This window comes from Monodelphis domestica, chromosome 1 (assembly GCF_027887165.1).
Source record: "Monodelphis domestica isolate mMonDom1 chromosome 1, mMonDom1.pri, whole genome shotgun sequence".
Taxonomy (NCBI): Eukaryota; Metazoa; Chordata; class Mammalia; order Didelphimorphia; family Didelphidae; genus Monodelphis; species Monodelphis domestica.
The window spans coordinates 611,870,800-611,896,968 of NC_077227.1; the positions used below are offsets into that span (position 1 = coordinate 611,870,800).

The 26,169-nt window shown below is 38.0% G+C and overlaps 1 protein-coding gene across 8 annotated transcripts in view; it reads right to left on the minus strand.

Moving 5' to 3' along the window:
• The window catches only part of RIN2 (Ras and Rab interactor 2), a 268,598-nt gene that overhangs the window by 48,767 nt on the left and 193,662 nt on the right, over nucleotides 1-26,169 (minus strand). For all 8 annotated transcript variants that reach the window (XM_007476634.3, XM_056813847.1, XM_007476637.3 and 5 more), the window contains 2 exons: nucleotides 23,936-24,036; nucleotides 2,076-2,268 (listed from right to left, as the gene is read on the minus strand). In XM_007476634.3, the coding sequence (XP_007476696.1) occupies nucleotides 2,076-2,268; nucleotides 23,936-24,036 (294 nt within the window). The remainder of the gene's footprint in view (nucleotides 1-2,075; nucleotides 2,269-23,935; nucleotides 24,037-26,169) is intronic.

Here is a 26,169-nt window from a genome sequence, read left to right on the forward strand (position 1 = left end):
AAAGCTTCCATGACTACCTTGAGGAGAAATATACAATCCTCAGTCTGGCATTACAAGCCTTTCACAAGCTGATTCTCACCGACCTACCCTCCGCGTCTTTGTATAGGTGTTTCCCCTTGTCTGTCCCCTCCTACATGAAGTCTTTCATGATCTTCAACTTCTCACATCATTAATTTTCTTTGTCTCTTGAAATTACCTTTAATTACATCGTATTGACTTAAAGGCATACAAAAAAGATTCCCTTGCAAAATATCTTGAGGGAAGGGACTGTCTCGCTCCTGTCATCTGTCACAATGCCCTGGGTTGCTTAATAAATATTAAACTGAGTTATTTTCTCAAACATCTTTTCCCTCTCCTCCATTCACTTCCTTTTGCTATGAAATATATCCCTTGGCCTGCCTCCATTCTCTGGCCATTTCTGTCACATATTTCCTGTCTTCACTTTAGCTCACATCAATGGTGTCAGTGGTGAGGACCTTGCTAAAGGTGGGAGGCAGCTGTCTTGTCAGATGGATTGACAGAAGAGTCAAGTTTTTGTCAGGGATGCTACTTGTACAAGTCTCAGCTGGAGTGCATACCTACAGTAGGTGAGGGCAAGGGAGGGACAACTAGGCAAAAATCACTTGAGTTTGCAGGAATGCAAAACAGAAGTATTGCACACGTAGGCAAATGTAGACACCCACATTTTTTATAAGAAATAGAATATCCAAACTGGAAGCCCGCAACATTACCTGCTACACAGGATTATTTCCTTCAAAGAATATATCAACTAGGATAAGTAATTGTTTTGTATCTTTTCAAATGCCATTCATTTTCTATTACTGACATATATGTATGACAGGATAAGGTCTGCTTTTATTGCAAGACAGAATGGGAAAACCACAATAGAATAGGTGCCTTTAAGTGGTAAATTAGTCTAGCAGGACTGAATATTGTGTCCTATAATGGATGGTAAAATGCAGCCTGATCCCTACATCATTCTTGGCATCACAAGTCACTAAGAGACAGGGGCTTAATGAGAAAGGGTTATAATCTCCAAAAACTCTCCACCCCTAAACTGGGGTGCTGACAGGCATTGTCAGTCTCATACCAGAGGGAAAAACAGAACAGTGACTGGGAAACTCTAATTCCAAGGTGTTAGATGCTCTGCACTAAGGAAAGTGTGTGTGTGTATGGGAGGGAGCAGGCATTTATTAAGTGCTTACTATGTGCTTGGTACTGTGCTAATTGCTTTATGAAATTTATCTCATTTGATTCTTGAAAAAACTCTAGGAGGTAGGTGTTATTATCATCTCCATTTTATAGTTGAGGAAATTGAGGCAGACAGAGGTAAAGTGACTTGTCCAGGGTCACAAAGGTGCTAAGTGTCTGAGGCTAAATTTAATCTTGGGTCTTCCTAATTCCAGACCCTGCACTCTTAACCACTGGGTCACCAAACCATACTAGATCTTCAGCTCACTCTATTCCCTCATCCCAGGCCTGGCATCCTTCTTCAAAGCTGTGGCAGGCAGAGCACCCTAATTAGACTGCTGGGTTCTTAGCTTTCTTTAGGGAAGCTAGCTCCAGCGGTCTGCTCAGATTGTTATTGTTCCTTTCCATAATAAGGAAAGGATTCACAATTAACATTAGAATAGGCATGATGCTCTTCAAGTTGTAGTCTGTCTTTGGATTCCATGATCAAAATACATCAAAGAACTTTCAGGGGAACAAATATTTATTAAGTGACTACTACATACAAGGTATAAAGCAATGTGATATTACAAATAAATTATAACTTTATTTGTAGTATAATTACAAATAAAATGTTGGACTTTGGAGTTGAGAAGACCTTAATTCAAATCCTACTTCAGGTACTCATTAGCTATGTGATTATGGGCAAGTCACACCTTCTCTGAGCCTATGTAGTGATTCTGACTTTAAGTTACTGATTTAAAGGTGATCTTTATGCCAGTGCTGGAGTTCCCAACACTCCTTGTGAAATCACAGGTCCTTCATGTATATAAAAGACACTGAGTGGTCAACCCCTTTTGGTCAGCAAACCAGATGATAAATTATGTCAAAGTTTTGTTGCTTACCCCTGGAGGTTGGGATTGAAGTATTCCTGCTACTTCTTCATCACTTAAACTGAGCTGTAGCCATATGGGATGAGTATGCAGAAGGCGATCCAATATGCTGAGTCTGTTGGAGAGGCTGTCGTAGCCAGAATCCCGGGGGTAGCTTTTTAAATCCTTTTTCTCAGGACAGACATCATCCAAGTGTTTCACTGTTCTAGAAGGAAGAGGGAAAACAGGTGTTTAAAGAGCTGTGATATGTATTTTTTTCCACTCAAAAATTCTTCCTTGTAATCTCAAAGATAGAATCTCAGAGTAGGAAAAAGATCCTAGAGGAGAGTCCATTTCAATCTGATTCCAGTCTCTCTCCTCGCAATTCATCTTCTACCAAAAGCTGCCAAATTATCTTCCTAATGTTAGTATTTATATCTCTTATGTGCCAGACACTGTGCTGAGCACTTTACAAATATTATGTCACTTGATCCTTTCAATAACCCTGGAAGGGAGAGCTATTATTATTCCCATTGTATATATGTGGAAACTGAGGCAAACAGTGGCTAAATGACTTACCCAAAGTCCCACAGCTAATAAGTGTCTGAGGATTTGATCTCAGGTGTTTGTGATTCTAAGCCCATTGTTCTATCCATTGTGCCGCCTACTTATAAATTCTATAGCTGTAATTAAATATGAACTAATGAAGAGTTTTGTGATGCTATACTATTTAAAATAGTAAAACCATCATTTTAGGGAATCTAGTTTTTTTACACAAAGGCCACATATACATATATTCTCACATGTTGTCTTTGGCATATTTTAGAGGGAAAGGGCAAATCTGCTGGCTATGTCACTGGTTTTAGCTGTATGAATATTATCCTGGACTTGCTTTAATGAAACAAAAAAACATGTTAGGAGCGAGGAAGGGGGAGTATTGAAGATCTAATCATACCATTCATCCTTGTCCCATTTATATTTCTTCTTGAGGGAAATGCCAAATCTGTAACATCTCTTAAATTAGAGTATATTGGCATCTTCAATTTTTGCTCCTCATACATTATTTTGTATTTGTTCATTTGAACATCTATCTGTCTTAGAAGCCATTAATATCTGTTAGGCTCTGCTGGCTCCTATGATTAACTTAGCCTCTCAATTTTAAAAATAGAACTTCAGGTTTAACTTTAATTAAGTTGTTCCTATAATTAATTATATGCCATAAGAACAACACGATCAATTCAACTTGAGGGGTTAACTTAATCATTTATAGAGGTAAGATCTTTACGGTTACTCCTGTATATGGCCTCACTTGTTTCTCATTGTTACAATTTGGAAACAAGTCATTTGTATTTTTTTAAAAAGTATTTATCTGGCCTCAGATACTTCCTAGCTGTATGACCTTGAGCAAGTCACTTAACCCCCATTGCTTACCCCTTAGCACTCTTCTGCTGTGGAACCAATACACAGTATTGGTTTTTAGGCAGAAGGTAAGGGTTATTTAAAAAAAAAAAGGATTTGACACTTCTTTCAAAAACTGAAATTATAGGATGTACCATAGTATGAAAAGGCAGGAAGGTGATGTGGTGGATGGGAGGTCCTGGGTTGAAATCTAGCCTCATACACTTCCTAGCTGTATGATCCTGGGCAACTTAACCCCAAATGCCTAGCCTTTACCATTCTAGGTAAGGGTTAAGAAGAACAAAAATACATAGTATAATGGGAAATGCTATCCACTTTGAGAGAAAGAACTAATGGAGTCTAAATGTAGACTGAACCTGAGAACTCAGAGATATGGATTGAAAACAGAGTTGAGTTAGAGAGAGGCACAAAATGCATATGGGTTCCAGAGTAGGTATCTGTGTTTGTTTATGCATATCTATGTGTGTATGTTATTTAGGACCAGGACTAACTCAGGCAAGTTTAGGCTCGTGGTTAGAATGTAATAAAATACTCATGGACCATTAAATGAAATAAAAATGATTTCATTAATAAGAAGAGATAAAAATGGTCCAATTCCTACGGTTAAACTAAAAATAAATAAATAAATGTAGGCTGAAGCAGACAATTTTTTGCCCTTTTTTGGGTCTGTGCTTTCTTCCACAACATGGCTAATATGGAATTTTTTTTGCATAATTGCACATGTATAACCTATGTAAAATTGTTTACCATCTCAGGGAGGAGAATTTGAAATTTAAATTTTTAACAAATTCTTAAAAACTATTTTTGCATCCAATTGAGAAATAAACAAACAAACAAACAAACAAACATGTATATAAAATAAAACAACTACATGGTACAGTGCTTTGGAGTCATAGGATCTGCATTCAAAGCCATTTCTGGTACTTGCTACCAGTGTAAGTTACTTGGGCAAGTTACTTAATTTTGCTAGATCTACTTTTCCTCATCTGTAAAATGAGGAAGATGGGGTAGAGGGTTTGGACTACATGACCTCTGAAATATCTTCTAACTTTAGATCTGTGATCTCATGGCCAAACTCATATTTATAAAAGATAAATGAAGTCTCCACTTAGATTTGGGTCTCACACCTGAAGACCCAAATCAGTTGCACAGAGAACATGTATTTGAAAACTGAGGGGAAAGTGAAAAAAACTTGGAAAGAGACAAGGGATATTGTTTTGATCATTTCAAAGCCAAAACGTCAAGGCAGTGGGGTTTGGGGGTTAAAATGATCAAGGCTCTTTCATAAGCTGCCAAATGTTGCATTTGGGGTTAGTTCCTTCTGCTTCCCCTCCCGCTCCTTTTGGGTGGAGTTGTGCTCAGAAATATCACACCCTTTCATTTCTCACATCTCATAACTCTCAATTTACACACCAATTCCTCAGCAGCATTTTTCATATATGTTTGGTAAGATCATTTTATCTGGTTATTTGTGTTTATAGTGCATTTCAGTTGCTGAAAAATCACTGCATATCCCATCCAAAGTCAAAACTTCCTCCTTTGAAGATACAGTTCTTTGGAGCCAGAACCCTGGCCATTCTGCAGCAGACTGCCAGAAGGAATGAGAATTCTTGACAATTTTCAACTCATATTGATTGCTTTTTCTTCTTTGAGATGTGGAAAATGTAATCATTTGGAGCCAGTCTTGAATTTCAGATTTCCATCAGAAACTCTAAAGAGCCAGGAAGAAAGTCTCCTTGCATCGAATTTACCCTTTATTTGACTTCAGGGGGACTCAAAGTCTAAGAAGTGCTGTATTAGGGGAAGCTAGGAAGCTCAGTGGATTGAGAGCCACACCTAGAGATGGGAGGTCTTGAGTTCAAATGTGACCTTAGATACTTCCTAGCTAATGATCTTGGCCTAGCTTTTACTGCTGCTCTTCTACCCTAACCCTAAATTCGTGCCCATTTCTAACCCTAACTAGTACTGAGTCCAAGATGGAAGCTAAGGGTTTTATTATTTTTTTTAAAGTACTGTAATCTAGGAGTGTGTCCACCCCCCAGAAGGTAAAATCTTCTGCTTTGAATGATAATAGCTAATAATGATAATGATAGTTAGCATTTTATGGCCACTTAAGTTTTGTAAATTATTATTTCATTTTACTCTCATGATCACTCTGGGAGGAAAATAAAATCTCCATTTTACAGATGAGGAAACTGCAACAATAAAGGTAAGGAAATTTATCCAGAGTTACACAGATAATAAGTGTTTAAGGTAGGATTTAAATCCCTGATAGCTTTTTTAAAAAAACTCTTACTTTTTATCTTAGAATCATTGATTCTAAGGCAGAAGAAAGTTAAGGATTAGATAACTGGGGTTAAGTGACTTCTAGGAAGTGTCTGAGGAAAGATTTGAACCCAGGTCCTCCTGACTCTAGACCTTGCTTTATCCACTGGGCTACCTAGCTACCCCTGCTGATTGTATTTTGTCGACTCCAGGTCTAGCATTTTACACACTACATGGCAAACCAATAAATATTAACACCCCCCCCAAAAAAAAAACCACCCAAATTTTATAATTTGGCTGTTTTCTAAGTGCTTAGCAAATATATATTCTAGCTTTAGAATCATTACAAAAAAGACAGAGATCATCTTAGAAAGATAGCAGAATTAGTAGAATAAAAGGCCTGAGGCTCTCTTAAAAGGGGATCATAACTGCTGACTTTTTTGTGGTTGTCAAATTGTGTTTATGGTTGAAATCAGTTTCATCAATAGTAGGATTCTGGATAAGCTAGACTTTTTTTTAGGAAGGCTATTAGGATAGAGAAGAGACTTGAAATAAAGACACATTTCTGGAACTGAGGGTATTAGCCTAAATAAAAGATTTAGGATGGACATGATGAACTCTGTCTTCATGAGATAGGGCTAAGATTTGTTTTGTTTATGCTTGGGGGGTAGAATTGAGACTGAGAACCACAATAGGAAGCTCCTGGAAAGCAAAACTCAGTAAGAAAAATCCTACTGATTACAGTAGTTTAGCCAGCCAGTCAATAAACATTTAATAAGCTTTTACTATGTGCTAGGCACTGTTCTAAGAGCTGGGAATAAAAATATAAGCAGGAAGAAAAATCCAGGAGGGGTAGGGGGCACCAAGAATGGGAAATGAGGTTCATAAAGTCAAAGCCAAGCAGAAAAGCTGGTGGAAAAACAAGAGCTGGTTGGAAATTTGTGGCCCTCTAAATAAAAGGATGCTTTGGGAGGCTATTGAGGCTACAGATCAATGCTAAAGCAATCTCCATGCTGAGATTTCTGGTGATGAGCTTTTCTTGGGGGACCGATGATACTGGTAGAAGTAGTCGAGGGGTATAGTCAGCTTCAAGGGTGAAGTGGTTTCTATAATATGCTAGACAGAAGTCCTGTGGAATGTCAGAGGTAGAGCTCAGAGAAGAATGCAGTTTGGAAATGTAAGGGGCTTCTTAGGGACCTAAGGGATTCCATACCAGAGAGTAAAGGGAAAGGAAGGATCTTCAAAGACCAGATGACCACTTGTCAGGCAGCTTTATGTTTAATAAACCTCCTATGGTGCAATGGGATTGAGTGCAGGCGCTGGAGTCAGTAAACATCAACTTCCAGAGTTGAAACCTGGACAGAGATATTTACTAGCTATTTGATTCTAGGCAAGTCTCTTAACCCTACTTGCCTCAGTTTCCTCATTTGCAAAATAAGCTAGAAAAGTAAATAGTAAAATCACTTTGTATCTTTGCTGAAAAAAAAAAAGCCAAACAAACCCTAAAAAAGGTCATGAAGAATCAGACACAACTAAAATGATTGAACAACATGTTTGAAGATAACAAAATCTATTAAGAGCCTATTCTGTCTGCTCTCACTAGCTGTGTGACTCTGGACAAGTCACTTAACCCATTTGCCTTCGTTTTCTCACCTGCAAAATTAGTTGAAGAAAACAGCAAATTGCTCCAATATCTTTGCCAAGAAAACCCCAAAAGGGGTCATGAAGAGTTGGATATGACTGGACAACAATAATACATGCCTGGGGGGGGTGGGGTGGGGGGCAGAATATAAAGAGGCCAAAGGAGCTTACAATCACCTTCTATATACTTTTCAAACCAAAATATCCTTCTAAGCCATCATTTCTCAATTTGTATAGTGAATTATCAATTAGAATATAAGTTCCCGGAGGGCAAGAATTATTCTCTCTTCTATATTTGTAGTCCCAGCACTTAAGAGCAATCGGTGTTCAGTAATTGCTTTTTTCCTTCATTGAAGATAGGTCCAAAGAAAGGATCTGCAATATTATGGAGTAAGGTTTTTTTGGGTTGACTGAATGACTTGTTCTACAACTTAAGCCTGTAGAAGCCTGCCCTTGCATGCTCACTAGTCTACAGCTGCCACAGAGTTCAGTCAAACACAGATTTTTCCATGGCATGGCACCAGAATTCAAAACTAAACCATATATTCTTTAGGCTTTACAAGGGTGTTGTTTTTCCTAGAATTAGGAAATAGCTAGAATGTGAAGCAAAGATTCCCAATTGAAATGGAAAATCCTTTAGGATAAGAACTTTTTAATTTTTGGTCTTTGAATACATGGCACCTTATAATAATGCCTTATATGATAGCAGAAGGGAAAGGGAGGGAGAGAAAAGGCTTTTACATAGGGCCTACTAAGTGTCAGACACTGTGCTAAGTATTTTACAAATATTATTTCATTTTATCTTTACTGCAGCCTGGTAAGGTAGATGCTGCTACTATCATCCCCATTTAGAGTTAAGGAAATTGAGGCAAACAAAGATTAAGTGACTTTCTCAGCATCAAATGGTAAGAGTCTGAGGCCGGATTGGAATTCAAGACTGGTGCAAGTCTGGTGTCCTCTCTAAGGAACCTCTTAGCTACCTCAACAGAGAGAACCTTAGATGTTGTCAGCGTTTCAGACAGCATGGAGAACTCTGATTGAATCTCTATGTATTCCACTCCTAGGTAGCTGCCTGAATGGAGAAAGGTAGATCAGCCTCTTAACAGTGAACTCAAGCAAAAACCTAAAAATCACACCAGACCAAGAAATCCAGTAGAGATATACAGTAAGTGATTTATTTTACCCCAGTGCTGCACTTCAATGAGAAGCCCCCAGACAATGAGAAAGGATGTTAGCAGCAAAACCAGAGCCTGAACAAGTAGACAAGTTAGAAGCTTTTAAAAGCTCTGTGTGGAGTTGAGGGCTTCCTGAAAAAGCACTATGATGGATATAAAGCTTCCATAAGGACCCTGGAAGTGTCCTGGAGCAACAGCAGTGCTGAGGTCAGGCCAGCCCATGCCCTTGAGTTCTGAGATCCCTACTTTTCATAGCATAGCTAGGTGGTACAGTGGATAGAGCACTGGGTCCAGAGTCAGGAAGACCCAAGTTCAAATATAGCTCAGCTATTTACTAGCTGTATAACTGTGCTTTTAATTTTTGTTCCTCATCTATAAAATGGGATTAATAGCACATATGTCATGCTTAGCATAATGCCTGGAACAAAGTAGGTGCTACATAAATGTTAGATAGAATAATAATAATTATTACTATCAATCTGTCCTAAGATATCAGAGGGATCTGAAAACACTAATCATTTTATTATAATTACTGTAGATCCAGAGATGCCCCCACTCCAAACTGGATGGAAAGAATATCACCATACAAACTATAGGCACACTCAATGGGAAAAAAAGAATTTTCTACAAAGACTACATAAATACTTTGGGGAAAAGGAGCAAGACAAATACCAGAACAAAAACAAAAGATTGAAAAATAGGAAATATAAGCTATCTGACCTTGAAAAAATAATTAAATTGGAAAATAGGTTAAGGAGATAATTTAAGACATCATTCAACTCCCTGAAAAACATGATTTTTTTTGAAACCAGGACACTGTATTTCAAGAAATGATAAATGAAAAATGTCCAGATATATTAGTTCTAGGGAATATGCTGAGGATAGAATCCACCTTTTACCTTAGGAAGATATCTGAGAATTTTAATGTAACTGAGAGGAATGACCACCTATTCAAATGAATCTTGAACTCAGAGTCAGCATGTCAAAGGCTCCTTTATTTAATCTTCTTGAGAATAGGCACTCATGAGCCAGTGCTAGAAGTGTTAAAGCTAGCCAGCAAACACAAAGTATGAGGAGCAGCCTCCTTTTATCCTAGTCCCTGACCATAAAGATAGTCCCGCCTCTCATCCACCATTGGCTGGTTACTTGAATCTTATCTTGAAAGCTAGCTAATCAGAACGTGCAATGCACAAAGCCAATTACCCTAATTATTCAATCAGGTTTTAACCAATCAATACAAGGACTATTTCAATGGTATCTATCTGAAATGGGGCTTGGGTTGGGAATCCAAAATTTAACTTGTTTTGATGGAAAGGCTCCCTAACTTCATCTTAAGGATTCATTGAGAAGAGTCCACCATTTTACTGAACTTCCATCTCTCACAGTAATAAAGAAATATGTAAATTAAAAACTTAAAAAAAAAGATATTTCTCAACAACAACAAAAAGTCATAGTTAAAACCAGAGTTTGCATGTGAAAGAAAAATTATGCAAGCATTAAAGAAGTCATTCAAGACAGAAGAATCCATAGTTGGAATCACAAAAGACTTGGTAGCTTATATTCTAAGAAAAGATCTTGGATTCAATATCCTAAAAGACTATAGATATGCTTGTTTATTCCTGGGGGCTGGGCTGGGGGAGTTGGTGTTAGAAATAGACCAATAATGAAAGAAAGGATTTTAAAGCATTCTGGATGAAAAGATTAAAGTTTTGTAAGAACTTTGAAAAACAAACATAAATCAGAAGAAATCTAGAAAAGTTTATTTGAGCAATTGAAGAGAATGTATAATGATACAGTGCTAACATTCTAATGGGGAAGAAACAAAACTGTTACATCTTCAAAGGTATCGTAAAAGTTAAATAAAAGAACAAAAAACAACCAGAGGACCTGGCAGATAGATTAATTTTGTTCTGTATAGAGTACAGGATATCCCATACTACTCACAGTTCTGGGGGAAGCTAGAGTTGTTACAATGGAAAAAGTCCCAAACCTAGAATCAGGAAGATTCATTTTCCTGAGTTCAAATCCAGCCTCAGATACATACTAGATATGTGATTCTGGGTTAGTCACTTAACTCTGTTTGCCTCAATTTCCTCATCTGCAAAATGAGCTAGAGGAGGAAATGACAAACCAATTTTAGATCTTTGACCAAAATAAATCCTAAATGGAGTCATGAAGAGGCAGACATTATTGAAAATGACTAAATAATTAAAAGAAATATAACATTATAGAAAGTAGGATAAGGAGGTAGAACTTGACATTTATCAAAAAAAAAAAAAGGGAATAGGCATCAAATGAACCTCATTCTTTTTAGGAAAAGAGAATTAGTTAAGAGGGAGGATAGTGCCAAGAAAGAATCAGTTACAAGTAAAATGAATTTCTTGGCCCTAAAAAAGTGTGGTGGGAAGATTAAAAGACAGCAAAAAGAACTTGAATCTGGGGTAGGGGATTAATTCATCAATAGGGAATAGTTGAATAAATTGCAGTATATGAATGTAATAGAATGATCTCACAGTTAAAAAATGAGGGAAGAGGGGACTTTAGAGAATCCTGAGAATTAGGAATGGAAACAGAGTGAAACAACCAGAACTAGAACAAAAATGAATACAATTACAACAGTATAAAAAAAAATCAACTCTGGAAGACTTCAAAACTCTGATTAAAGCAATGACCAACCTTGTTTTCAGAGAGCCTATGAAGAAGCATGTGATCCATGATTACTCACACTCTGTCTCCTGATGGAGAGATGATGGACTCAAGGTGTAGTAGAGATAAACATTTTTGGTCAGGGTCATTATGTTGATTTGTTTTTGCTTAACTATGCTTATTTGTTAACAGAGTTTTTCCCCATCTGTTTTTAATTAGGAATTGGTACGGTTGGAATAGGAAGATTATTTAGTAAAATTGATTCCAAAAGAGGAACACTGAATATACACAGAAGAGAACACAAGCACAGACAAGGATAGCTTTGAAAGTAGAATGTGGTGACTTTGATTACTTAAAACTATAAAGTTTCTCTCAGACAGTGTTAATGTACCTAGGTTAAAAAAGCAAAGTCATCATATGAGGAAAAAATTTTTCAATCAAATTTCTATGATATCTGATTTGGTATTCAGGATATATAAATAATGAATAAATCTATAAGACTAATAGCCATTCCCCAACAGATTAATGGTCAAATGATTTGAACACATAGCTCTCAAAAGAACTACAAAGTATTTACTACTATATGAAAAAATGCCCTAAGTCACTAATAATAAAATAAATGCAAATCAAAGCAACCCTGTAAATGGGCAACAATAACAAAAAATGTCAACAGTTGATATTGGTGGGATTGTGGAAGATTAAGTACACTCATACATTTTTGGTGGAGCTATAAAATGGTACAACCATTTGGGAAAGCAATTTAGACTTATGCAAATAAAGTGACTAAAATGTTCATACTATTTGAATTAGAGGCAATTATTGAGCTTATAACCTTTAGGAAACCATGCATAAGAAAAAAAGCCCCATATATTCCAAAATATTTATACCAACATTTTTTTGATAGCAAAGAACTGCAAATAAATAGATGCCCATTAATTGGGGAATGGTTAGGCAAATTTTGTTATGAGCAGGTTAATTGGATATGACTGTGCTGTAAGAAATAATGTGTGCAGGGAGTAGTTGGGTTGAGAGCCAGGCCTAGAGATGGGAGGTTCTAGGTTCAAATCTGGCCTCAGACACTTCCTAGCTGTATGATCCTGGGCAAGTCACTTCACCCCCATTGCCTAATCCTTACTGTTTTTCTGCCTTAGAACCAATACAGTATTGATTCTTTTTTTTTTTAAACCCTTACCTTCCATCTTGGAGCCAAATATTGGCTCCAAGGCAGAAGAGTGGTAAGGGCTAGGCAATGGGGGTCAAGTGACTTGCCCAGGGTCACACAACTGGAAAGTGTCTGAGGCCAGATTTGAACCTAGGACCTCCTGCCTCTAGGCCTAGATCTCAATCCACTGAGCTACCCAGCTGCCCCCTCACAGTATTGATTCTAAGATGGAAGGTAAGGGTTAAAAAAAATAATAATGCATGTGATGAATACAGAGAAGCATGGAAAGATTTACATGAACTAATGCAGAATGAAGTAAACAGAATGGAGAAAACAATATACATAAGTAACTACAAAAATGTAAATAGAAAGAACAATGACACCAAGAAATAAAAAATAAATGTAACAAAATTGTAAAGATGAAGAAAGATCAGAAGAGACTCCCAACCCACCCTTTGGGGGGGGAGGGGTAGAGGTCCACAGGTGTTACCCATTGCACATATTTTTGGATTTTTTAAATGTATCAAATAGTTGCATTGGTGGTTTTGTTTTTCTCCTCTCTAGAAAATGTAGTATTATATGGGATGGTTCTCTAGGAGGAAGAGGAAGAGGGATATTTGGGATAATATGATGATATAAGAAACAGAAAATATTAGTAATATTTTAATAATAGTAATATATTTTAAAAACCTTTTGTCTAACATTTAATTTCTTTTGCCCAAGGATTTGGGAAATGCTGGATTAGGCCCCCCAAAATGTATTTTTTTTAACTTCACTCTTTCAAAGTGCTAAAAATGTACACATTTATGTTTTTAAACTCTTGTTAAAACAAGGTAAAGTATTACCTGTAGTTTCTCCTGCATCCCAGTGAGAGTTAAGGTCAAATAATGACTTGTCATCATCCTGGAGCTATTCTTCCTCAGTTAAGAAGGGTAAAAGGATTGTAAGAAAAATCAAAGAAACTGGTTTCTCAATTACTAGAAAAATTTCATCAGTTTCTTAATGAAAGCCCTGTGTCACAGCTTCATGTTTTTTCAATAAGGCCCATCAGCAATAGAACCCAGCTTCCAAGTGTTTAGATCTAATGAGACAATGAATTATTGTTTCCATATTTCTCAGCAAACACCTTGAAAAATAATCAGCATTAAAACTCCCAAAGGCAATATGAGCTATTAGCCACAGACCCCAGAACTAGAGACAGTTAGAAAGGAAGACTTCTACTTGGAAAAGTCCAGTGTTACCTCTGCTTTAATGCTTCACACCAGCAAAAGCAGAGCCAGTTAAGGAGGAGGAGGTCAGAATAATTACATTTCTAGCACTCAACACAAATATGTGTACCTAGGGGGCAGCTGGGTAGCTCAGTGGATTGAGAATCAGGCCTTAAAGACGGGAAGTCCTAGGTTCAAATCTGGCCTCAGACACTTCCGAGCTGTGAGACCCTGGGCAAGTCACTTAACCCCCATTGCCTAGCCCTTACTACTCTTCTGCCTTGGAACCAATACAGAGTATTGATTACAAGAGGGAATTCTGGGAAGGGTTTTAAAAAAAATGTGTACCTAACTATGTGCTGGGCACTATACTTGATGCTGGGGATTTGGAGAAGAAAAACATTCTCTGCCCTCAAGAAGCTTACTTTTATTGGAAGAAACAACACGTACAAAGAAGTTTAAATATAAAATATATACAAAGTAATTTCTTGAACTCTGAGTGGAGCCATAGGACAGTAGATTATCATGTTCTTTACAGGAGGAAAGGTATAAGGTTGATCTGATTACCAAATAAAACTCTGACCTAATCTAGTTCAGAGAGTCACATCTCACAAAATGTTCTTCTCTGCACTCACATGAACCTGAATTCTCTATATTTGGGTAAATCTCTAAATCCAAGTTTAGGAACGACCTTTGTGGAGAATCTCCTCAAAATGTGGATAATGGTATTATCCCCTTCTAGAAAATGCACTTAATATGTAATAATGTGAATAGCTTTTTTATAACAGTAATTAATTTCCTCAACCACAGAAAATGATTAAGACATGAAAGATCCATATTATCATATCATACTTATTCAATGCTACCTACACCATTCCTTTTTCAGGAGGACCTCAATTTATACACTTCATTAAAAAAATCAAGTGCACCTAGGGGGAACTTCTTTTCAAGATGGAGAGACAGGGAAGAGGTATGTGACATAAATCAAACCACCCCTTTGACCCTCACCTCTCCCTAAGACTCCTTTGGAAAAAGCCCAGGACCCTCAGCCCAAAAGTTCTTTTCCTTCCTTTCCTTTTGCACTGACCCTATGTCTAAGCCCTCCCTTGCTGCTGTCATTGAGGGGAGCAATCACTATGGAGAGGGGGGGCTGTCATTTTTGCTACCACCAACACCAAATGTGGATCAATTGCTACCAACAGGAGATAATCCTTTAAGAGTCCCAGGAATAGTAGTGTCCCCAGACCACTAGTTCCACTTTTAGCTCAGCCCTTGTAGCTATCATTCAAAATCAGATATATGATTCTTGTGGAAAAGGGGTGAACCATTCCCACAAATTGCCAAACAGGGAAAACAAGCTAGCCTAGCTATATCAATTGGCCCCCTGAAGTAGAGACAAGAAACAGCCTTTTCCTTGGATCAACACCTCACACCCTACACCAAGATAAACTCAGAATGGGTGAATGACTTGAACATAAAGAAGGAAACTATAAGTAAATTAAGTGAACATAGAATAGTATACATGTCAGACCTTTGGGAAGGGAAAGATTTTAAAACCAAGCAAGACTTAGAAAGTCACAAAATATAAAATAAATAATTTTGATTACATCAAATTAAACAGTTTCTGTACAAACAAAACCAATGTAACCAAAATGAGAAGGGAATCAACAAATTGGGAAACAATCTTCATAACAAAAACCTCTGACAAAGGTCTAATTACTCAAATTTATAAAGAGCTAAACCAATTGTACAAAAAATCAATCCATTCTCCAATTGATAAATGGGCAAGGGACATGAACAGGCAGTTTTCAGATAAAGAAATCAAAACTATTAATAAGCACATGAAGAAGTGTTCTAAATCTCTTATAATCAGAGAGATGCAAATCAAAACAACTCTGAGGTATCACCTCACACCTAGCAGATTGGCTAACATGTCAGCAAAGGAAAGTAATGAATGCTGGAGGGGATGTGGCAAAGTGGGGACACTAATTCATTGCTGGTGGAGTTGTGAACTGATCCAGCCATTCTGGAGGGCAATTTGGAACTATGCCCAAAGGGTGATAAAAGACTGTCTGCCCTTTGATCCAGCCATAGCACTGCTGGGTTTGTACCTCAAGGAGATAATAAGGAAAAAGACTTGTACAAGAATATTCATAGCTGCACTCTTTGTGGTGGCCAAAAATTGGAAAATGAGGGGATGCCCTTCAATTGGGGAATGGCTGAACAAATTGTGCTATCTGTTGGTGATGGAATACTATTGTGCTAAAAGGAATAATAAGGTGGAGGAATTCCATGGAGACTGGAACAACCTCCAGGAAGTGATGCAGAGCCAAAAGAGCAGAACCAGGAAAACATTGTGCACAGAGACTGAAACACTGTGGTACAATCTAACGTAATGGACGTCTCCATTAGTGTCAATACAATGTCCCTGAACACTCTGCAGGGATCTAGGAGAAAAAATACTACACACAAACAAAGGATAACCAGTGGGAGTAAAAACACTGAGGAAAGGCAACTGCTTGACTACAGGGGTGGAGGGGATTTGATTGAGGAGAGACTCTAATTGAACACCCTAATGCAAATACCAACAACATGGAAATGAGTTCAGATCCAGAACACAAGTGATACCCAGAGGAATCATGCATTGCCTATGGGAGGGGTGGTGCGAGGGCGGGGGAGGAAAAGAAAATGAGCTTTGTTTCTAATGAATAATGTTTGAAAATGACCAAATAAAATAATGTTTAAAAAGGGAAAAAAAGAAAAAGAAACAGCTTGTTCCAAGTGAGTCAATCCACTGCCACAAACTGGACCCATTTCACCTTAAACCCTGATGGAAAAAGCCTGGGATTCTAAGCCTAACTGCTCTAGAAAAATCCCCACCTTTAGTCTTGTTTCCAATCAGGCTCCCAAAGCCTTCAATCGGAAGAGGCGACCTTTGGAGAGGTATTGCTCCTGTAGGTACTAAATAACCCCATGGGGCAGTTAGGTGGCATAATAGAGTGTCAGGCCTGGAGTTGGGAATACTCATCTTCCTGAGTTCAAATCTGACCTCGGTGTATGATCCTGGGCAAGTCACTTAACCCTGTTTGCCACAGATACCTCATCTATAAAATGACCTGGAGAAGGAAATGGCAAATCACTCCAGTATCTTTGCCAAGAAAACCCCAGCTGGGTCACCAAGAGTCAGACATGATTGAAAAACAACTGAATGATGATGACAACAACATAGCCCCTGCCTCCTCAGCAGCCACAGCTACAGAAAAGAAAGTTCTCCCCAAAGTCCTGGGCTCTGAATCAACATCAGAAACAGGTGTAGTTTTATATTGCCACTCTTCTCTAAGGATCTTTCCATCTGGAGTAGCTGGATCCTCCTACAAATTTTGCTTCATCCCTACAAGCATATGAGTTTCTTGAGAGTAGGGATTCTCTTGCTTTTCTCTTTTTATCTGTGGTGCTCAGCACAGTGCTTTGCACATTCATACAGCTTTTTCATTCATTCATTCATTTATTCATTTACTACTTCCCTCACTTCTGGATGATCCTGGTGAAAACCATCTTTTTTAACTCCTACTCATTCTACCCAGTGAAACTCAGGGGAGGATTTTGGCTATACAGGAGATACAATTTGCATTAGACATTCTTTTCTTTAAGGAGAAATAATTCATTATCTGTGCTATTAAACCAAAGGGACCTTGAGCAGTAATTGGAACAAAACAATAGATTTTAGTCAAGGCAATGGTCAAGAAGCAGGAATAGGAGAGGCCCAAACCAAGGCCAATGACTGGAGGCACCAAGAATTCCAAAGCTGACCTATACTCAAGAAATAGTCCATAAAAGAAGGATAGAAATGAAGAAAGATGTGATTGGAAAAGAATTAAGTACTCCACAAAAAAGCATATTATCCTAAGTGTCAAACAGTGGTGAATTTTGTCTTCTCTCCAAAGAGCAAATAGAATAATAGTAATTAATAGCTATAGGTGAAGTAAAATACCTCCAACCCTCAGCACCCCAATGATGAGGCATAGGTGTCACAGAATAACTTCATATCAAACAGCCTGATGCTGGCATCTCCTTGTGTCAACGTTCAAGAACCAGCATAATGTGGCCAAGGAAGGGTGGGCGGCATGATATTTGAAAGCCATTGGCCTACAATGGGTATTTTTAAGCTGGGGAAAGGAAGGTGGGTCAGGCTCTTGATTTCTGTACATAATGGGGCTGAAGTTTTTTCTCTGTGCTGCTCCCTTCTCTTGGCTCTTAATTTATGTCAAGCTGCTGCAATGGAGACAGGGTCTTAGCCAGCCAAATGAAGAATCAGTTATAATAAAGCTGGAATCTCTTTCTCTCTCATCACTAATAAATACTTATAACTCTGGTGCTAAGCCTCCAGATCAATTTTTATTTGTTACAGCTATAATTTATATAATAAATGTAATAATAATAGCTAACATTTAAATATATAAACACTATATGCCAAGCACTTTACATTTATTATATCATTTGATTTTCATAACAACCCTGGGAAGTAGGGGTTATTATTATCCTCAGTTTATAGATGAGGAACTGGAGACAAATAGAGGTTAAATGACTTGCTCAAGGTCACAAGGTTAATAAGAATACAAGGCTGGATTTGAATTCGGGTGTTCCTGATTGCAGGTCCAGCCTTCTAACCAGTAATAGATAATTATTTAATCCAGTTTTAGAAAAAAATCATTTTGATGTCTGAAAGTTCTCTTGAATAACTCCAATGACATTTCTTTAAAGATAAAATTAATTAATTTAGCCAAGAGGATTTGTTATTGTTGTGGATCATAATTCTAGAAACCACAGTAAAAGATAACAAGGCAAACAAGAGTAGAATAGATGAGGTCATTATTTGCTTTGAGTATGTTCAGAATCTTGACAATAATGTAGTTTTACATTTTTTCAGTCTCTTGTCTATTTATATGCCCAGTTTTACCATATAAGCCATCCATGACCTTGTTTGGTAACAACTCACATTTCTATAGTGATTTATGGTTTGTAGAGTACTCTATGTAACAACTGCTAAGGTAGGTGCTGTTATTGTCCTCATTTATAGAAAGAAAATGAGGCTTAAAAGATCAAGTGACTTGCCCAGGGTCACAAAGCTAATGTCTGAGCTGGAATTTGAACTCAGCTTGTCCTCATTCCAAGTTCAAAATTCTGGCTGTTGTTACATTCTTATGCATCTTCAATCACTCACACTCTATTTGCCTCTTTTCCTCAACCCACAAATATATGGTCTCTCATCTGAAAAAATATTCTGTTGAACCTTTCACACCTTTAAGCTATATTCAGCTTCTGCCTCCACTACTTCACCTATTTCTCAACCCTTTGTAATCTATTTTCCAATCCCTAATAGCTTCCTAAATGAAACTATCTCCAGTCATTAATCATTTCTCTTATCATCACCAAATCTAGTTTTTTCCCTCTCTTCATCTTCCTTGACCTCTCCTGAGTTTTTGAGACTATACCCAGACTAAACTTTATAATATCCTCTCATTCTTTGGAAGGAAGCTCTTCTTCCTTCTCTGACATTGGCTTCTCATGATTCTCCTATTTCTGTGACTCAATCTGACTCTTTCAATGGCTCCTAATTTTCCTCTTACCCCTTACATATGAATATCTGTTAATTATTTTATCCTAAGCCCTCTTCACTTTCCTTTCTATACTCTCTCCTTTGAAAAAGACTGGGTGGCTCAGTGGATTGAGAGCCAGGCCTTAAAGATGGGAGGTCCCAGGTTCAAATCTGGCCTCAGACACTTCCTAGCTGTGTGACCCTGGGCAAGTCACTTAACCCCCATTGTCTAGCCCTTACCATTCTTTTGCCTTGGAACCAATATACAGTATTGCTTTTAAGATGGAAGGTAAGGGTTTAAAAAGAAAAAGAAAGAAGAAAAAAATTTTCTACTTCTAAGACTTCAACTAACAACCTCTATGCAAATGAGTTCTAATTGGATCTCCATACCCACCCAGCTCCCCATTCTTCCTACTGTTCTACTCCAATAATTCTAAAAGTCACTCCACTGGGATACTCAAATTTAACTTGTTTAAAATGGAACTCTCCATCTTCTCTAAATCTACCAGTCCCCCTAATTTCATTACTTTTGTTAATGGCACCACCCAGGCTCCCATGCCTGATCCTAGAGTTACAGAACTCTGGAATCATTATCCACTTTCACCACGCACCTCTAACCAGTGGCTAAATCCTGTGGATTCTATAATATCTTTCTATCCAGCTCACTTGTCTATTCTTATTTTAACTATATTCCTTCATATTCTCTTCTTACCTAGATTAATATAACATCCTCCTTTAGGTCTCACCAACTAATTCATTCCCTATCTAATTCATCCTAAACGCCCTCTTGAATAATCTTCCTAACATATTACTATGACAATGTCATTCCTCTACTATAAAACAAAACCAAAAACCTTCAGTGGCCCTCCACTGCTTTCTAAATAAACGACCAGTTCCCAAACTTGGCAAGATCCTCTACTCTGAGTCCAAGTTATTGCCTAGCTTTATTTCAACCAAACTGAACTGCTTTCTATCCCTTCTTCTCATCTCACCCTTTTCCATCTCTGTTCCTATATTCAACCCTGTCAGTGATGCTAGAAATGTAGTCTCTGCTTTCCTTCAAGTCCCACTTTGGATACTGCCTCCTACATGATGCCCTCTCTGACTCACACCCCACAATAGTGCTTTGCCTCTTATTCTTTCTCAGATAAGTTAATATACCTGTCACCCCCCCCCCAACCCCAATAGAATGCAAGCTCTTTGTTATAACTATCCTGACCCAATACCTGGCATATAGTAGGCATCATTTAATAGTATGATAGATCTGGCATTAGAAGGAACTTCAGGGGGTAGCTGGGTAGCTCAGTGAATTGAGAGCCAGACCTTAAAGATGGGATGTCCCAGGTTCAAATCTGACCTCAGACACTTCCCAGCTGTGTGACTCTGGGCAAGTCACTTGACCTCCATTGCCTAGTTTTTACCACTCTTCTGCCTACACAATATTGACTCCAAGAAGGTAAGGGTTTAAAAAAAAAAAAGAACCTCAGGAGACATGAAGTCTAAACCACTTATTTGATAGATGAGTGAACTGAGACCTGGGGTGGTTAAAAATCAGCTAGTGTCTGAGATGGGAAGTGAATTAAATTGAATCTAAATCTTCCTTATTTCAAGATGATTGCTTTATCCACTAAACACCAGTCAATCAGCTAGTCAGGTTGTATTTTTTAAATGCCTGTATTTTTATGTGCCAGATACCTTGCTAAGCACTTAGGATTCAAAGAAAGGCTCTCAGAGCCCACAGTTTAATAAGGGAGATAACATATAAATAATTTTGTACCCATGTACAAACACGATATACATATAGAATAAACTGAGGGAGGGGGAGTCCAAGAGGGATGACACAAAGATTAAGTATGACTGGGAAAGGTTTTTTGAAGAAAGTGGGGCTTTAGCTAAGACATGAAGTAAACCAGGGATAGGGGATGGGGAAGAGAGAGCAAAGGTGGGGCAGAGAGAATTTCAGATATGGAAGAGAGGAAAAGTGCACTGAATTGTCAGATGAGTTTCTTGTTAGCTCTGGATTATATAATAATTGGAGGGGGGGTAAGGTATAATCAGACTGGAAAGATAGAAGGGGGCCAGGTTATGAAAGGTTTTAAAGAGCTAGACTGAGCATTTTATATTTAATCTTGAGGCCATTATATTTGATCTGGGATTTACTGAATGGTGAGTGGAGTGATAAAATCAGTCCTGTGCTTGAGGAAAACCAATTCTGACAGCTGAATGGACAATGGATTGGAGAGAGAAAGCGACTGGAACATGGTTCATTGTAGTGTCAGGAGAAAAGAGGTCATATATGATAGTACTCAGTAGACAGAACTAGACAACTGATTGGATATGGGGAGGCAGATTAGTAAAGAATGAGGATTCAAAAGGAGGACATTTAGATTGCAACCCTGGGGGACAAGGAAGATGGTAGTCCCCTGGGCAGTAATATGGACTTTAGGAAGAGGAGAGTTTTGGGAAGGAGAGATAATGAGTTCAATTTTGGATATCTTAGTTTAAAATGCCCCTGGGATATTCAGGTCCCTATGACTAATAGATAATTGAAAATCAGAAAAGAGGTTGGGCTTGGGTAAATAGATCAGAGTGAGAGTATTATGCAAAGAAATGATCAGACACTGCAAGAGATAAGAAATCACTAAGTGAAAAGGGAAAAGAGAGTATCCAGGATAGAGCCTTGGGGTAACCCCCCACCTTTAGTGGTATTATGTGGATAAGAATCTGGCAAAGAAGAAAGAAAAGGAAAGGTCTGATAGTATCGAAAAGAGTCAGTGAACAGTGTCATGAAAACCTAGAGAAAAAAAGGAGCATCAAGTCAAAGATGGCAGAAAGGTCTAGAAGGGTGATGTTTGAGGTAGGTCATAAGATTTGGCAATTAAGAGATCATTAGTGACTTTTGGTAACAGGGGCTGCTGGGCAATGCAGGGGATGGAGACAAGAGTTCAAATACTGCCTCAAACACTTACTATCTATGTGACCCAGGGCAAGCCACTTAATCCCAATTGCTTTAGGTTTCTCATCTGTAAGAGATGCAGAATGAAATGGCAAACCAATCTAGTTGTCTTTGCCAAGAAAGCTCCCCCTCCCCTCCCAGGGAAGGGAGGTAAGGATTATGATTTTTGTAACCAAGGAATAATGTTCTAAATTGACTAAATTAATTTTAAAAAGTATAAAATAAATTCCACAAATTACTTTTTTTAAAAGTCACACACACACAAAAAAGGGGGTCATGAAAGAAGCAGACATGACTGGAAAAAAGCACTAAAGATAAGTCTCATTTGAAGGTTGAGGTGAGAAATTAGGCTGCAAAACAGTTAAGGAGTTAGAGGAAAGGAAGTAGTGGTACCTACTATAGACATGATTCTCAAGGAATTTAGCCACCAAAAGGAGTGGAGATATAGAATGATATAAGATAATAGCTGATGGAGATGGCTGAAATAAAGGTTTTTTGAAGGTGGGAGATGTGGGCCTTGGTAGACAGTAAGTAGGGAAGCAGTTTGTAGACGTACGTGCCTCTAATGTGTCTGGAATTGAACTAAAATCATGGAAATGAATAATACCAATAATAATTCCTGCCTTTTACTTAGTGTTTTAAAGTTTGCAAAGTGCTTTACCTTACATTATCTCATTTGAATTTACAATCAAGTAGGGAGATAAGACAAAAAGATAGCAAAAATATGCAATCTCACATGATGATAAGGGCATTAAAGAGATACTGAGGCTCAAGGAAGGCCATTATTATCACTCTTAGCTTTCCGGAGTTTGGGTTTAAGAAGTATCCTCATTTCCATAGCCTAGCCAACCATCTGGATACACAGAATTTCCTCTAGGGAAATACGATTTGTAAAGGAAATGACAACAACCTTTTAGCTGTGCCCTGGGGCTGTGGTATCTCCCCCTCAGAATACCTCTGCAGACTAGTCTGGCTGGTTGGAAACTTACTAGAATAGTTGGATTTGCTTTTCCTGGGTTCCTTCAGTGTGTCGGGAACTCTCTAAACCAGATATTCAGGATGAGATGGTTAAACAAAATGTCAGTACCTGCCCAGGCAGAAGACTCAGCTGCTGATATAAGGCTACTGGAGTCCTAAGAGTCATGGTTACTAGAATCCCTAATTCGAATATTTTCCCTTATTTCATTATGAATACCTTCTAGTTTCCTTCTTTGCAAACTGAGGACCTTGCATAAGAAACTCCAGAAAACAGACCTTCACCTATTTCCATCGCTATAACAATCTCTCAAATTTCAGCAGTGTGCTGTCACTTCTAGCAATACCACTTTCTAGTCCAAGTCCTGTCCAGTTCTGTTGGTTAGTAAACATTTTGGCTTTGGTTGATTATTTTGGGTGGACATCAAATGATCTCTGGTTTGTCTTATTATGAATTAAACATACAAAAAGACTCCTCTTTGTGCTTTCCTTTAAATCCTCTCAACATCAATAACAGCCAGACTTCACTCAAATCCGCCTACAAGAATCTATCCAAATTTCTTCTCCAAAATCACTAAATCCAGTTTGTTAGGCTGAATCTTGTAGATCTGATTTATGATTTCTGGGTTCCAGCGCCAGGGGGAATTAGAAGGGAGCAAAGTTCAAGTGCAGGTAAGGCATTCAAAACAATTAAAACAAACATACAACATCTAGTCATAAGCCACTCCTACCTCCAAGGACTTCTAAAGCTGTGTGGCTCCCATGGATCACAAACCTCAACTCTCCTAACTAAAGCAGTTCATTCAGCCTTTATTTCTTCCCCTCCAGAATGAAGAGAGTTTGGGATCACCTGGGTATTTCAGTGGATTCCAGTCCATCTTCCAGGCTGACATCTGTCTGCACCATCTCTTGTTTCAGTTCTCCGATCTCAGAGGCGATTGTGTCAATGAGCTATTCAACGACAAAATAGTATGACGTCAGAAAGTGGAAGAGGCGGGGACAAGAGGCTTGGCCAAGTTTAGTCACTTCACTTCAATAGGAACTAGAAAGATTACAAATCTCTCTTTTTTTCTTTCCCATGGGCTATATGAATTTCCTCTAACAATAAGAAAAACAATGGGACTAGGCAGGCTTCAATTGAGAAAAGGGAGTGCTTAAATTTCTTTAGCTTTGTGTTAAGTTCCAGAGTATATTAAAAAAAAAAATCCTGCCAGTTTTGTTTCTCAGTAAGGAAAAGATTATTTAAAAGTAATTTTTTTAATTACTGTAAATAAAATCCAAATCATACTCTGCCAAATGAAAGACAACTTCTTTTTCTTTATTATGATGCCTTAAATTCCATTCCAGAGGGAAAGAATTTAAAGATCAAGTGCAGAAACAGAACAAAGACTCCTTAGGCTCATTGTTTAATGATTAACTCCTATAAGTCTGGCCTTTCCTGGAGGCTGAAATACATTTATTTGGCATGGAATCAGGGAAATGCTCATGTTGACAGTTCAACATAACGATTACATGGGATAAGACAGAAATCTTGGCATCTCCTTTAAATTTCATGGAAAAGTTATTTGAAGAATCATTCCAGTGAAAGTGGCCAACTATTATTTCTCAACTTATTAGTTCTCTCAACTGAAGGGCAAAGACTGGACAGACTAGTTGTTGACTATGAAGTAATAAGGATTCTTGTTGGACAAGATATAAGTTGGGCTAGATGGCCACTGTGGCCTCTTCCAACCATGAGATCCTATTATGATTCCTTGATTGAGGGAACTAGGTGGCACATTGTAGAGTGTGGGACCTGGAATCACAAAAACCTATGTTCAAACTCTGCCCCAATTTATTTCCTCAACTGTGTAAGAATAAGGGCAATAACAGAACTTACTTTAAAGGGTTGTTATAAAGATCAAATGAGATAATTAAAGCACTTTGCAAACCTTAAATATTTGCTAGCTTTTTATAATTCCCAGTAGTTGGCATTCCAGTAGTTACAGCCTAGGCACCAATGTGTCACACAGGAACTCCCTCAAGCTTAGAATATGCTCCTTCCCTGCCTCTATATCTCAGAATCCTTAGGATGCTGTAAGGATCAGTTCACATTTCAACCTCTTTTAATCAATCATCAAACATTTATCAACTTCCTAGCATAGTAGAAAGAGCTGGTCTTAAATGTAGAAAGACTTTGGTTTACATCTGGCTATACCCTGGGCAAACCTTTGGCTTTCAGTGCTTTAGAGAACTCTTTATATGACTATAAATTGCAGGAGATATTGGCTTGCATTGATAAAAGGAGTCTTTCAAAAGGTAATAACATCTGTGAGTTATCTATATAAATTGGCCAACAGATCCAGCCCCTAATTCTATGTATGCAAAACATTGGAAATATAAAGACAAAAATTAAACAGTACCAGTTCCCAAGGAACTTATATGTCATCCAGGTGAATCTATATGTAGAAATATATGTAGAATACACACACATTGGGTAGTAGCTAAGTGGCTCAGTGGATTGTGAGCCATTGCCTAGCCCTTACTACTCTTTCTGCCTTGGAGTCAATATTGACTCCAAGATGGAAGGTAAGGGTTTAAAAAGGCGGGGAGGATGTCTTGAAGATAATAAAAACAAAGAGTTTAAGTATTTCTTTTCCTGCACTTTCCATGTTACTCCACACCCCAATTCCTGACTTTTCTATCATATATGTAGGGGTCACCAAACCAGAACCAGAGAGAGAAAGGAGATGGGGTAAGGCAGCTTTCTTTTTTTAAACCCTTACCTTCTGTCTTAGAATCAATTCTGAGACAGAAGAGACACAAGAGCTAAGCAATCCAGTCACTGATGTGCCCACAGTCACATAGCTAGGAAGTATCTGTGAGGTCACATTTGAACCCATATCATCCCAACTCAAGGTTTGGCATTCTATCCACTACAGGTAAATCACTTAGCCTCTTTTTGTCTCAGTTTCCCTATCAGCAATGCTTCAGCATTACTTGCTTCAGTAGCCCGTATACCTTCCCTATCAGTAATGGGAATAAAAACACCTATTTCCCAAGTTGTTGTAAGGATCAAATGAAATCTTTGTTCTTAGCACAATG